This window comes from Tiliqua scincoides, chromosome 5 (assembly GCF_035046505.1).
Source record: "Tiliqua scincoides isolate rTilSci1 chromosome 5, rTilSci1.hap2, whole genome shotgun sequence".
Taxonomy (NCBI): domain Eukaryota; kingdom Metazoa; phylum Chordata; class Lepidosauria; order Squamata; family Scincidae; genus Tiliqua; species Tiliqua scincoides.
In genome coordinates, this window is record NC_089825.1 from 126,891,798 (window position 1) to 126,906,273 (window position 14,476).

Consider the following 14,476-nt stretch of genomic DNA (forward strand, 5'->3'; position numbering starts at 1 on the left):
AACTTCCGTTCAGACCTCTGGAAGGAAACTGGGATGTATTGGAGGGGGCTTAGTGTATGCACTTGCACAGGAATAAGTCCCACTAAGCTCAGTGGGGCTTACTTCTGAGTAAACATGCATAGGCTTGCCCCAATTGGCTATATTCAGCCTAGCTTGCCTTCTTTGGAGAACACATGCTCTGAAGGGATGAAACAGACTTTAAGGTTGGCGAAAATGAGATAAAAACCAGCACTTGTTACTGGAGGCACTTTGTGGTTTTTGGCCCACTGCTCTCCCACAGCCAGGCTCAGCTCTCAAGTCCCCAGCTCCCAGCCTAGTCAGATACTGAGGCTGGGATACAAGGTGACCCATCTCTGGAGATCAGCTGGGGAGGCCGTCCTGTAGGTGCCACCACCACCCAAAGTTTAGTTGGTGGTGACACAGGGAAGGGCTTTTTCTGTGGTGGCACCACAGATGTGCAACACTTTCCCTCCTGAGCTGAGCCCAGCTTCCTCACTGCAGGATTTCCAGCAGTTCTGGAAAAACTTTTCATTCTGTGCTACTTTTGCTAATGTCTTTGATTGTCTTTTCCCTTCTGTTTTCTGTGTTTTGATTTTTGTTTTTATGATGGTATCTTTTAACAACTATTGCCATTATTTTAGTTGCCTCTCTTAGAGGGGGAAAAGGGAGGTACAGATATTTGAACCAACAAATGTTTTTCCCTTCTCTCTTTCCAGGTCTACTTCCCCTTTCTAAAAACTGTGCGTGGCAAACTTTAAGCAAGTGGATGACAGCAGATGGACCTCCTCCAACGAAAGACTTCTGGGCCTGGTCCCTGAGGGACTAAAGGCTCTCTGAGTTGTGCCTTCTCCCCCTTTCCCCACCCCTGCCCCTTCCTGCACTGCACCACAGCAGCATGGTCCCGGCCTGGCTCGGCTCCCCTGGTTTCCTGCTCTACCTCTCCAACCATCCCAGGTGGGGCTGCTGCAGAGTCCTTCTCTTCTGGCTCCTGTTCCTCTGCCTGCCCAGCTTCATCCAGCCAACCACCTTCAAGGTGGGTGTGATGGGCCCCTGGAGCTGCGACCCCATCTTCACCCGGACCTACTCGGATGCAGCAGCCAAGCTGGCCACGGCCCGCCTCAACAAGGACCCAACAGTGAACCAGGGTTACTGGTTTGATTATGTCATCCTCAATGAAGACTGCCAGACCCCTCAGGCCCTGGTGGGCTTCATCAACGCGCAGGGCTATGCCTCTGGCTTTGTGGGCCCCGTCAACCTTGCAACGTGCGAGGCAGCTGGGTTGCTGGGCAAAGCGTGGAACAAGCCCGTCTTCTCCTGGGCTTGCTTGACTGATGACGCCCAGGCGGAGCGTTTTGGCTCCTTTGCCCGGCCCTTGCCCCAGGCCTCGGCGGTGCTGTTCGCGGTGCTCAAGTATTTCCGATGGGCTAACGTTGCAGTGATAAGCGCTGACCAGGACATCTGGGTGGAAGCAGGCCAGGCTCTGGCGGACTCCTTGCGAGGCTTTGGCCTCCCTGTCAGCGTGGTGACCACCATGGAGGATGAGCCCAACGGTGCAAGGAAAGCCCTCCGCAGGGTCCAGAGGGCCGACAATATACGAGGTATGGCTGGGTGGGGTGATGAGTGTGGGTGCCCCTGTCAAGGGAAGAGGCTCCCATATTTGGGGGACAAAAGGACAGGAGATGGACACAGGTCACATGACTGTAGTGGAAGGTGAGTTTGCTAAGTCACCTTTAACATAAGAACGTAAGAACAGCCCCACTGGATCAGGCCATAGGCCCATCTAGTCCAGCTTCCTGTATCTCACAGTGGCCCACCAAATGCCCCAGGGAGTACACCAGACAACAAGAAGACCTGCAAGGCCTCCTGGGAATTGTAGTTTAAGAACATAAGAACAGCCCCACTGGATCAGGACACAGGCCCATCTAGTCCAGCTTCCTGTATCTCACAGTGGCCCACCAAATGCCCCAGGGAGCACACCAGACAACAAGAGACCTGCAAGGCCTCCTGGCAATTATAGTTTAAGAACATAAGAGCAGCTCCACTGGATCAAGCCAAAGGCCCCTCTAGTCCAGCTTCCTGTATCTCACAGTGGCCCACCAAATGCCCCAGGGAGTACACCAGACAACAAGAAGACCTGCAAGGCCTCCTGGGAATTGTAGTTTAAGAACATAAGAACAGCCCCACTGGATCAGGACACAGGCCCATCTAGTCCAGCTTCCTGCATCTCACAGCGGCCCACCAAATGCCCCACGGAGCACACCAGATAACAAGAGACCTGCAAGGCCTCCTGGGAATTGTAGTTTAAGAACATAAGAACAGCCCCACTGGATCAGGACACAGGCCCATCTAGTCCAGCTTCCTGTATCTCACAGTGGCCCACCAAATGCCCCACGGAGCACACCAGATAACAAGAGACCTGCAAGGCTTCCTGGGAATTGTAGTTAAGAACATAAGAACAGCCCCACTGGATCAGGCCATAGGCCCATCTAGTCCAGCTTCCTGCATCTCACAGCGGCCCACCAAATGCCCCAGGGAGCACCCCAGATAACAAGAGACCTCATCCTGGTGCCCTCCCTTGAATCTACCTTCCACCTTTAAGGGGAAGCCATCCTGTGCCGTACAAGAGCCCACAAGTGACTAGCCTGTCACCTCCTCCCTTGGCTCATGTTGTCAGGAGGTGGATCGATGTAGCAGCAGGCACACTGGACGTTGCGCCGTCATTCATGCAGTCAGATTTCCAAGCTGACCCCACTTGGTGCATTTCGTTTATTAAGCTGGGGAAGCTGTCAGCGTGCATGCGGCTACGGCCAGGCCACTGACCGTGCAAACGGTGGTGTTCACATTGGGTGGCAACCGCTCCGAGTGCCTCTCTGTGTGGGGGTGATGGTGCTCCACCTCAGGATCCACCACCAAGAGTGTGGGTTGGCACCCCTTCAAGGCATGGTACCCAAGGCAATATACCAGCTAGGCCACTGAGAAGAAGCTTCTCTATGAGTCTTAGACACAAGGGCTTCCTCCATCCCCCTGCCCGATGGAGGGGCAGACCCCCCCCCCTCACCATGTCCAAGGTCTGTTCAGAAATTTTGCTTTGCCCTACTCTTCTGGTAACTGTGAGAGCAGGTACGACCTGAGCACGTGAGCATCCATGACAGTCCCCTGAAACAGACTGGATAAGTGATGTTTGACCAGTTGCAGGTTGGCAACCTTCAGTCTCGAAAGACTCTGGTATCGCGCTCTGAATGGTGGTTCTGGAACAGCGTCTAGTGTGGCTAAAAAGGTCAATTCAGGAGTGACAATCCCTTCCACACCGGGAGCAAGTGCAGTCTGTCCCTGGTCTGTCTCCCTGGCTACGGGCCTTCCTTCTTTGCCTCTTTGCCTCAGTCTGTTGGCCAAGTGTCTCTTCAAACTGGAAGAGGCCATGCTGCACAGCCTGCCTCCAAGCGGGCCGCTCAGAGGCCAGGGTTTCCCACCTGTTGAGGTCCACTCCTAAGGCCTTCAGATCCCTCTTGCAGACGTCCTTGTATCGCAGCTGTGGTCTACCTGTAGTGCGCTTTCCCTGCACGAGTTCGCCATAGAGGAGATCCTTATGGCCTCTAACCACTGTATATATTTGCTGTGGCTAGTTTGTAAAATATTTATTCCTTGGCTCAGCCATTACATTTCTCGTTGATTTATATGCCCTTGGCTTTTGTTTGTGTACTGCAGGCTTCCTACCATATTAACTTGTGATTGGTTGGCAATAACCATGTGGTGCGAAGAGTGGGTAGCGGCATTGCTGGTGTTTGTATGAAAAGGCCAAAATATGTTGTTTGGCTCCACCTGCTCCCTCCAGTGGAGGGGAGTTCCAGGGACTGCTTTATGGTTTCTCATGAGGAGAAAGTACTAGAGACTTGTTGTCCCCCTCTCAGTCTCAGTCTTCCCCAGCTGCAATATGGGGATAATAATATTGCCCTACCTTACAGGGTTGTTGCCAAGTCCACACTGAGATAATTCAGGTGAAGTGCTTTGCACTCAAACTGCTGTAGAAACGTACGAGTGTTATGAGTCACTCTGCATAATCGAAGAGCAGGCCTGCAGAAATATGAATTTGAAAGGGGTGGGGGCTAGAGAAGTGCAGGTGGTCAAACAGCACTGGGGCCCAGGTCCTCCTCCTGAGAGGCTCCTGCCATGTGCGGGTTGGTGAGGAAACATTTTTCTCTGCTGGGAGATCTGTGTCTTTTATGCTGGTCTGACTGTTCATAGAAATCACAGTTCTTTCTGCATCAGATCACCAGCACCTCCGTTGCTAACCAAAGCAGCTCCTAGTGTTAAAAGTCTAGAGCAGGGGTGCCCAAACCCTGGCCCGGGGGCCACTTGCGGCCCTCGGAGGCTCCCAATCAGGCCTGCAGGGTGCCCCCAGTCTCCAGTGAGCCTCTGGCCCTCTGGAGACTTGCTGGAGCCCATGCTGACCAGATGCAACTGCTTTCAGCATGAGGACGACTGTTCGACCTTTCACCTGAGCTGTGGGATGAGGGCTGCCTCTGCTACTTGCTGTTTCACACCTGCGATGCTGCAGTGGCAGCAAAGGAAAGGCTGGTCTTGCTTTGTACAAGGCTTTTTATAGGCCTTGAGCTACTGCAAGACCTTCATTCATTCATATAACTTCCATCTCTAATAAATTCATTTATGTAAATTTATTCAAATTTTAAATGTAAATTAATTCCTTCCCCCCCCCCCGGCCTCCGATGCAGTGTCAGAGAGATGATGTGGCCCTCCTGCCAAAATGTTTGGACACCCCTGGTCTAGAGAAAGAAGGCCCTTCCTCTCCCTGGGAAGACTTTCTTCCTCCTCTCAGGTGGAGGAGGGCAAGTAGTCATTGCATGAAGCAAGGGAAAAGCACTCACTACATGGTCAGAGGCACTTAGGCTTTCAATAAGAACTTCACTTGCGTCCCAGTACTAAGACTTGGGGAATCCCATGGCATGAAGCAGAGTGCCCAGGGCTGGTATCTGCCTGCAAGTGACACTTTCGGTCAGTCTGTGCAGTGCAGAGTGTTTGAGGCTTCAAAGGGCCCTGGCTGAAGTGCCTTTTGTGGGCCTCCTCCTGAGAGTTGCTCATCCTCCACCAACACCATATAGGGGCTTCTGGGCATAGAAATGGTCTCAGGAACCAGCACTGGTAGCTGCCCTTTGACTCCAGCCCCTAATGCCAGCTCTGTGGGGCTCTTTGTGGTTACCAAAGGGCACTCTCCAAGTGCAGAGAGACCCCCTCTTACAGTTTCCAACGAAGCTTTGGTGTACTCTGCACTTTACATGACCTTCTCTTAACCCTTTTGTCCTTCTCATTTTCTCTTATCTAATGCCTCCTGTCTAATTCCTCCTCCTCGGCCCTTTCCTCTCCAGTGGTTGTCATGTGTATGCACTCCGTCCTTCTGGGTGGCGAGGAACAGCGCCTCCTGCTGGAGAAAGCCGAGGAACTGGACATGATAGATGGGACCTACGTTTTCATCCCCTACGATGCCCTTACCTACAGCATGCCCTACCAGAAGGAATCCTACGCCATGCTGGACGACAATATCAAACTGCGCATGGCGTATGATGCTGTCCTCACCGTCACGATGGACTCGCCTGAACGCTCCTTCCGGGAGGCTTTCCGGGAAGCGCAAGAGAAGGGGGAAGTCCCCAGTCGCCTCAGTGCTGACCAGGTACCTTGCCTGAAAAAGAGTGGAGATGGGGCAATAAGGGGCTCTTGCTGGAGGTAGGCAGGCCCAGATGGAATGAACAGGAGGCGTAGGTGCTTTGTGTGCGCTCACAATTGTGAACGCAGCACACATTTCAGATTTCCTGCACTTCAGGTTTCATATTTTAAAAACAAAACAAAATCACATTTCTGGCTCAGAACTGCACTTGAAAGTACAGGATCTCAGTAGCTCCTGGTGAAATCTCATATTCTGAGACTGAGTTGGGCCACTGGTGCGGACAGGGTGTGACTTCATTTCATTGGATAGACAACTCCTGAAGGGCTAGCAGACTAAAGGTGAAAGAAGCCGAAAGAGAAGCAAACATGTTTTTGCCTCGTTTATTCCGGTAGCGGCATTTGGAGCCCAGCCGGAGCTCTTCCTTTCCTTCTCTTTACAGGTGCACCCTCTGTTTGGCACCATCTACAACTCTATCTACTTCCTGGCCAAGGCTGTGGAGAGCACCCGCAAGTCCGGCAAGTGGGTGACGGGCTCCAGCATCGCTGAGCACACCAGAGACTTTGAGCTGGAAGGCTTCAGCCAGACGGTTTCGGCGGACAAAAATGGAGAGGCCATTGTCCCTTACATTATCTTGGACACGGACGGCAAGGGGAACCGCCTGTGGCCCACGTATAGCGTAGACATCACCGCAGGCACCCTGCGCTACGTCGGCCACGCCATTCATTGGCCTCAGGGCTCGAGGCCAGACTCTGACTCCAACTGCTGGTTTGACACTGTCACCATCTGCAGTGGGGGTGAGTGCTGGGGGGGGGGGGAGTTTACAACCTCACATTCTCTGTCCACCCATCCAAATGTTGACTCTTAAGCTGCCGTGTGCTCCTTCCTGGGTTTTGTTCATCGGCTGTGTGTTGGATGCGCAACATCTATGCTTCTTTTCAGCCAAAGGTCCCAGAGCGGCACACAATCTTTCAGAAATAATTGCAACGTTTTAAAACAACACTATATTAAAAAGAAGCAGAAAATAAGATCTTCTTCTCCCTTTGATTCATGGGGTGAAAAGACCTAAAAGGATCTTTGGCTGCAGAAGACCATCCTGGATATGGACAGACACATTTGAATGTCAGATGAAAAGAGAGAAAGGGGCAGCTAGATTAAAGGGTGGGAAAGAGGCTGCTGGTTTTAAAGCAGTGGTTCCGGGGACCACAGGTGGTCCGTGAGACCCTGAGAAGTGGTCCGCGAGTTCTCAGGAAAAAACATGATCACATTTGATCACTTCCATGCCTCTCCAAGTGAGTACTCTCCCACAGACCATTGAAATCTTGGCTGTAGCTGTAGGTAGTTCGTTATCCACCCTCTCTGGTTGTCCAGCGCTTGCTGAAGTGCCAGCTGTGGGAGGGTCCAATCTCCACCCTTTCTGTGGAGAAGCACTCACTTGGTGAGATGCTTCCCCATTGACCACTAGAGAAGGTGGAGAATGGACTCCTGCATTTCCATTGTCTTGTCAAGCGCTCCCCTATGGGCTACCAAATTGAATTGTATTTTTTTTTTTGTGGTGGGGTGGAGGCAGTTGCATGCGGTCCGCGACAATTCCAATGTTTGCCTCAGTGATGCGTGAGCTCCTAAAGGTTGGGAACCACCGTTTTAAAGCCTTGTTTGTGTTGTGGTGAAAAATCTAGGATCTCTGTGATGAGGAGATGGAGAGAGGGCCTTGATGGGTAGCTGTAGGGATAGCGCAGGGGTGACCAAGCCATGGCTTGCGTGCTGCATGTGGCCATAGTGTACAGCTCTCAGAAATACGTTGGCTGAGCTCTTCTTTGCATCACAATTCATAAAAGTAAATAAAAAACTTTCAAGCTTTATAATTATTTACCGGGTATACACCGGTAAATAATCAGGGCGGTGTGTACACTGCCCTGAGCTCTGTGGAGGAAGGCTGGTATAAAACTGTGAAAAAATAAATAAATATAAGCTGAGAGTCCACTGGATTAAAACGTAAGTATAATATTTATAGTGAGTAAATATATGTCATAATTTAAATGCTTCTTGAATATCATGGCTCTCAAGCATTTGAAGTTTATCTTATGTGGTTGGCAACCTTCAGTCTCGAAAGACTATGGTATCGCGCTCTGAAAGGTGGTTCTGGAACAGCGTCTAGTGTGGCTGAAAAGGCCAATTCGGGAGTGACAATCCCTTCCACACCGGGAGCAAGTGCAGTCTGACCCTGGTCTGTCTCCCTGGCTATGGGCCTTCCTTCTTTGCCTCAGACTGTTGGCCAAGTGTCTCTTCAAACTGGGAAAGGCCATGCTACACAGCCTGCCTCCAAGCGGGCCGCTCAGAGGCCAGGGTTTCCCACTTGTTGAGGTCCATCCCTAAGGCCTTCAGATCCCTCTTGCAGATGTCCTTGTATCGCAGCTGTGGTCTACCTGTAGGGCGCTTTCCTTGCACGAGTTCTCCATAGAGGAGATCCTTTGGGATCTGGCCATCATCCATTCTCACGACATGACCGAGCCAACGCAGGCGTCTCTGTTTCAGCAGTGAATACATGCTAGGGATTCCAGCATGTTCCAGGACTGTGTTGTTTGGAACTTTGTCCTGCCAGGTGATGCCGAGAATGCGTCGGAGGCAGCGCATGTGGAAAGCGCTCAGTTTCCTCTCCTGTTGTGAGCGAAGAGTCCATGACTCGCTGCAGTACAGAAGTGTACTCAGTTCGCAAGCTCTGTAGACCTGGATCTTGGTATGTTCCGTCAGCTTCTTGTTGGACCAGACTCTCTTTGTGAGTCTGGAAAACGTGGTAGCTGCTTTACCGATGCACTTGTTTAGCTCGGTATCGAGAGAAAGAGTGTCGGAGATCGTTGAGCCAAGGTACACAAAGTCATGGACAACCTCCAGTTCATGCACAGAGATTGTAATGCAGGGAGGTGAGTCCACATCCTGAACCATGACCTGTGTTTTCTTCAGGCTGATTGTCAGTCCAAAATCTTGGCAGGCCTTGCTAAAACGATCCATGAGCTGCTGGAGATCTTTGGCAGAGTGGGTAGTGACAGCTGCATCGTCGGCAAAGAGGAAGACATACAGACATTTCAGCTGGACTTTGGATTTTGCTCTCAGTCTGGAGAGGTTGAAGAGCTTTCCGTCTGATCTGGTCCGGAGATAGATGCCTTCTGTTGCAGTTCCAAAGGCCTGCTTCAGCAGGACAGCGAAGAAAATCCCAAACAAGGTTGGCGCAAGAACACAGCCCTGCTTCACACCGCTTCGGATGTCAAAAAGGTCTGATGTGGAGCCATCGAAGACAACAGTGCCCTTCATGTCCTTGTGGAAAGATCTGATGATGCTGAGGAGCCTGGGTGGACATCCGATCTTGGGGAGAATCTTGAGCCTACAGCACCCGTATTCCCTGGTGGTCTCCCATCCAAGTACTAACCAGGCCTGATCCTGCTTAGCTTCTAAGATCAGACGAGATTGGGCATGTGCAGGATAACAGAGCTCTTATCATATGTGGTGCTTACATTAAGCAAATTTGACCACTGCTGGGCAAGAGTGAGTAGTCCTCTTTCAGAAGGAGGTCTTTCTACACAGCAGCAACTATTACCCTACACATGCCTGATCTCATCTGATCTCAGAAGCTAAGCAGGGTCAGGCCTGCTTAGTACCTGGATGGGAGACTGCCTGGGAATACCAGGTGCTGTAGGCTTCTACCATAGTCTTTCGAGACTGAAGGTTGCCAAACATAACATAAACTTTCTACATGACCACCAAGGGCTGGTGCTTGAGTTGGAAATGTGAGCCTGCCTCAGCTACACGATACGTTCCAGCGGTAAGATGCTTTTCCTTCTCCTCATTTAGGAGTGGATGCCAGTTTTGTCCTCCTCTTGTTCCTTCTGGTGGCTGCTTTGATCCTGGGTGGAGCTGCCCTGGCTTACTATCTCAGGTGAGTTAGGTGAGTTAGGTGAGTTATCTCAGGTGAGTTAGCACAGCAAGTGGCAGCCGTTCCGGATTCTGAAGCTTTGTTTTGTAGGCTTTTGATTAAGGGAGACTATTTTTGGTTTCTGAATCTTTGGCTGTCTTTGTGTGAATGTGTCTAGGCGCCGGATCCAGCATGCCCAACTCATGAAGGGACCCAACAAAATTGTTCTCACCATGGATGACATCACCTTCCTGAACACACAGAATAGCAAGAAGGTGAGAGGGAGCAAGGCGTGTGTGGGAGGCTTTGGGAGATAGATGGCAGGTGATGATGGGGCTGAAAGAGAGCTTTACCAGGTGGGGCCTTCTGAGGCCAAAGATGAAAGGGCAGTGCAGGTGATAGACCCGCAGGCAGCTTGGTAGATCTCAGAGAGAGGAAGGGCAGTGGATGGTAAGGAGTGGGGTTGAGGAGTTGTAGGTGGGGCAGATCTTGGCCATCAAAGATGAGTGGTAGTGGATGGTGGCCAAAGCTGAATCACGTGTAGGTAGACAGAACACCTGCCAAGGGCCAGAGCTGAAAATCACTTGGTCAGCATAGTTCCTTTTGTTAAATAATGGTTAAGAAAGTTGTTCTTAAATTAACTGTGATGGTTCCCCTTTCCTCCCTCCCTCCCTCAGAAAATGGAAGACAGCCACCCAAGCCTCATGGGAAAAAGCATTTCGGACATGAGAAGCATTAAGAGTGTGGCTGCAAATCCTGACACCAACATTGCCGTGGCGGAGGTAAGGGCACGTCCCTGCTGCATCGTGCTTCGTCCTGTCCCTTCCCCTTTCCCAGTTATGACTTGGGGGTTGGGGTGGAAGGGCAGTAAAGTCCCCGGGTGCAGTGCCATTTCCAATGCCTCCTGAGGCCCTGAGGAGTGGCCTTCTCTGGGCCTGTGCCACTAGCAGAGGGACAAGCATCGTGGGTAGGGAGGCAGGGAGGAATTCACCGACGCTGGCGTGTCAGGCTTTTTGGTGCAAAGTCAGGGAATCTCCTCCTCCCGCAGGGATCTCGCACACCAAACCCTTCCCACTGGGCTCACTTCCTCACACTGTCCTGATTTCCATGGTCTGCATCTCTTGTCACCTTTTTCCGGACTTAAAAGCAAAAGCCACCCAGGATTCCTGGTGCCCACCCAGGGTTCCTGCCTTACCTGCATTCTCTGACCTTCGTCCACTTTGGTGCTGCTGTGATGGGCACCGTCTTGAATGCCTGAGGGGTTGTCGGCTGCAGCTGCTTCGGGCCAGCGAGTGGTAGGGAGACAGGCCTACCTGACTTGGGAAGGATCCGGGGGCATTCCTGGATTCAGGATTCCCGCAGCCCCCATCAGTGTCCTCGGTGTGGCTCTGCTTGCCGGTGCCGCTTGCTGCTCTCTAGAGACCTTCCCTGCTCTTCCTCCCCCTTGTCTTCATGCCTTCCTGCACCATATTGGTCAGGAAGTGATGCATCTGCAGTTCTTTAGCATGTCAGATAGAAACCAAAGGCAAGGAGCTTGGACGGAGAGTGCAGGCTACTGTGCCCTCCTATTGGTGGTTGCCAGGAAACGGTTGTGGTTTGGAGGTGATTTCTAGCAGCAGAAAAGCTGTTGCTTTCCTATCCTCCCCTATTGGCAGCTCTTGGGCTATGGCAGCTGAGCTGCTCTGCCCCTTCCCCAGTGCTGAGATTTCAGCCACACAGCAGGGGAGCTGTGGCCCTCAGCCCTCTAGGTAGTGGCACTGGGTCATGCAGGGTTTGAGTGTCTGTGACAACACCAAATCCTTACAAGTCCAGTCCTGGCCCCAGCTCCCTGCAGGTACATTCTTCTCTGCTGCCTTCCCGTAACCTCACGGCTCTCCAGTGGCCCAGCTCCTCTCATCAAAGGATGGCTGAGAAATGTCAGTGCTTCATTTCTAGACAGACACACTCCAGGACTCCAGGCTGCCTGGAAGCCCCTTTCCTGCCCCTATAGTGTTGAGGGCGCAGCTTGTGAGGAAAGTGCCCCTTGCATGTGCTCTTGGCACGTCCACCTCCTGCAAGGCATGTCCATCCCCCCCTTGTGCCCCTCGCTGCCAGCTGCAGGCCCGCCTGCTCTTCACCGTTGTCGCGTGCATACTTGCCAGGGAGGGACCCTGCAGGTGAGCCAGCGAACAGGTGAGCAGGCAGTGCCAGTGCTCTCCCTCCTGCTCCTTGCAACCATCCCTGGCTTGCCCCTGTGGGAGGGAATGGCAGGCCAGGGGCAGCAGTGAAAAGCAGCAGCAGGCATAGGGGGCACTTGGCTAGGCACCCCCACAGAGAGGTGTATCCTTGGCAGTCCTTGCCTCTCTGCACCATATAATTGCAACCACAACATGCTATATGCACACGAGGTGCTTTACAGCAGATGAGACGACAAGGCCCGACCCAAGCAGAAATCTAGAAACCAGCCCTGTGGTCAGTGGTTCTCCCACAGTTGTGGTGATCACACATTCTGGGGTCTGCACCTTGCTGAGCGAGCCCTGGCTGCAGTGGTGCACCCCCAAGGCCACACACACCCTTGCTCTGGGTCTTGCCCTCCCCATCTCCCCCCCCCCCCGTCTCCTTGCATCCACCTCCACCAGCGTCATGTTTTGACCGCCTGCTTCCTGCTATCCTTAGGGTGATGAGAAGGCAAAAACCAGCAGCCACGTCCCCTTGCTCCTTCTTTTGTTTAACACCCAAGGCATAGTAGCTGCCGTCCAGGTAAGTGCCAGTCGGCAAAAGGCCCTCCTGGGTGAGCCTTTTGCCTGTCCGCTCTGCCTTCGACGTTGGTGTGTGTTTTTGTCTTCCGCTCCAGCCTTCGTTGCTCCCTCCTCTCCTGAGTCTCTCTTGTGCATGTCGCAATGTTCTTTTTTTCCTCTTGCAAAGAAAGGAGGAAAAAAGTTGGCTATGGCCCCTGTTACGTACCTTTTCCTGCCTTAGACCCTCCACCATGGAGGAGACGTCAGCCAGGACTGGTGGCAGTAAAACAGGGCTGGGAATAGCTGTGCTTTTTTGGTAGCAAAAAGGTACTGAGGCACAAGACTTTTTTTTGTCCACCTCCGACTGCATATTTATATTCTGAGGAGACTCTGCAAAGTCCCCGTCACTCAGTGGTGTAGCTAGAGGGGGTGTAAAGCACTAAGTTTTGCAGGGAGGCTCATCACGTCATGCAAACAGCCCCTCCCCTCTGGAGCCGTTCTGGGTGGTGGGAGCAAAATGGGGGCGAATGCCCACACATTTCTTACAATGTAAAAACAAGATACTCCTCCATTTATGCATGAGAGGATCAGACGTGTAACAAACGTTTACACCTCGTTTTTCACCCTATATATGTTCTTTCTCTGGTTCTGACTTTGCAAAGGGCTGATTGTGCTGCAATCCCACAGTTGCCTCAGTGTGAGAAACCCCTTTTGGGGGCAGGGGCAAACCTCCCTACCCCGTTGCAGCAAAGTTCGAGATTCCTTCAGAAGTGCACTGCTGCCTTTGTGTCTGGTGTCCGTTTTACTCATTTGCTCCAAGTCTCTTTCCTTGTTGTCAGAATATTGAGGGGGTTCCCCCCTCCCAGATTAGAAGAATTTACTAATTTTAAAAAATCATGATCAATGTTTGATTGAATAAATCAGTTCTGTGGAAAAGTCATTGGCTTCCTTCATTCCGAAACTAATTTATTGCGGTTGAAGAGGAAGAAAAGTTTGGGAAAAGAAGTTCAGTACTATTGAACTGGGTGTTGAAAGCCCCCAGAGAGAGAAAGAGGTCCAAGGAGAGAGTCCTCTTGCCTGTCACTCAGGATGACAGGTTCCTTCCTCTGGGCTGAAACGGAGGACTTTGGAAACTAAGGGCCTCATCCTGTCCAACTTTCCAGAGCCGATGCAGCCACAATGCAGCCCTGAAGTATGGGAACAAACATTCCCTTACCTTGAGGAGGCCTCTGTGACTGCCCCCCCCACCTCAGGATGAGGCACGTGGCACAGCTGCATCAGCACTAGAAAGTTGGATAGGATTGGGCCCTGAGTGTGTGAGTGGAGTTCTTTCATGCCTGCTGACTTGGCAACCCTCCTGTACAATAGATGTTTTCTTGGACGGCAGACACTCGGAACAGCAAAACAGATGCCATCACGGCCTTTGAAGCACCTCTGTCAGCCACACTTGTCTTCTGAATCTTGGTTTTTTCACCCCCTGAAAGTAAACAAGGAGAGGGAATGAGCTGGGGACACCTTGTGCTCACTTCACAGGTCGCAAGCCAAGTATCTCTCCAGGCAGAGTGAATATGAGAGCCCAGCTGCTCACCAAGCAGTGCATTTGGGGTCCCATAAACTATACTTTTAAATTCTGTCCTGCCCTGAATTGACAGAGCAACTTGTGGGGTGGAGAGAGGCTCCCCGGTGGGCCTCCTATCTTGGTAGCAGCCAGCCAAAGACTTTCTTTGCTTTAGAGATCTGCTAGGTGCCTTCTATGGTCACCTTCTGTACCTTCTTTCATTGAAAGCAAGACGTGTGTGTGTGGGCGGTAGGTGGGTTAATGGGCACCATGTTTTCCACTGAAGGAAGTGTAAAACCAAACAGAGAGAGAGAGAGAGAGAGAGAGAGAGAGAGAGAGAGAGATCCCACTGTGCATTTTTGTTTGCTAATTCATGCAATTCAAACTTGATCACAGCTTAGCACTGGGTTACAAATCCTCACTGGATCCCCCAGTGTCAAGGTAGATTCCAGACCAGCCTCACTTGCTCACCCCCCACCCAAGGTCCTGCAGCCGACTTCACAACTGAATTGAGATCACCCACATCCCTGCCCGGCCCTCCACCCCAGTCCCCTGACTGGGGCAGAATGTTCCCTTCTCACCCCTTGGCCAGGTCTCTTCGGCATTCTTCTGGGCTCTTA

General features: G+C 51.9%; 1 protein-coding gene and 2 pseudogenes across 1 annotated transcript in view; 2 read left to right on the forward strand and 1 right to left on the reverse strand.

The window, feature by feature from the left end:
- The first annotated feature begins 895 nt into the window (after nt 1–895).
- Nucleotides 896–14,476, forward strand: part of GUCY2D (guanylate cyclase 2D, retinal) — a 22,259-nt gene continuing 8,678 nt past the window's right edge. The window contains exons 1-7 of the mRNA XM_066630418.1: nt 896–1,598; nt 5,382–5,683; nt 6,117–6,471; nt 9,521–9,605; nt 9,760–9,856; nt 10,259–10,363; nt 12,237–12,320. Coding sequence (XP_066486515.1) covers nt 896–1,598; nt 5,382–5,683; nt 6,117–6,471; nt 9,521–9,605; nt 9,760–9,856; nt 10,259–10,363; nt 12,237–12,320 — 1,731 coding nt within the window. The remainder of the gene's footprint in view (nt 1,599–5,381; nt 5,684–6,116; nt 6,472–9,520; nt 9,606–9,759; nt 9,857–10,258; nt 10,364–12,236; nt 12,321–14,476) is intronic.
- On the reverse strand, nt 9,051–9,168 carry LOC136655194 (5S ribosomal RNA; annotated as a pseudogene).
- LOC136655167 (5S ribosomal RNA) lies at nt 9,249–9,368 on the forward strand (annotated as a pseudogene).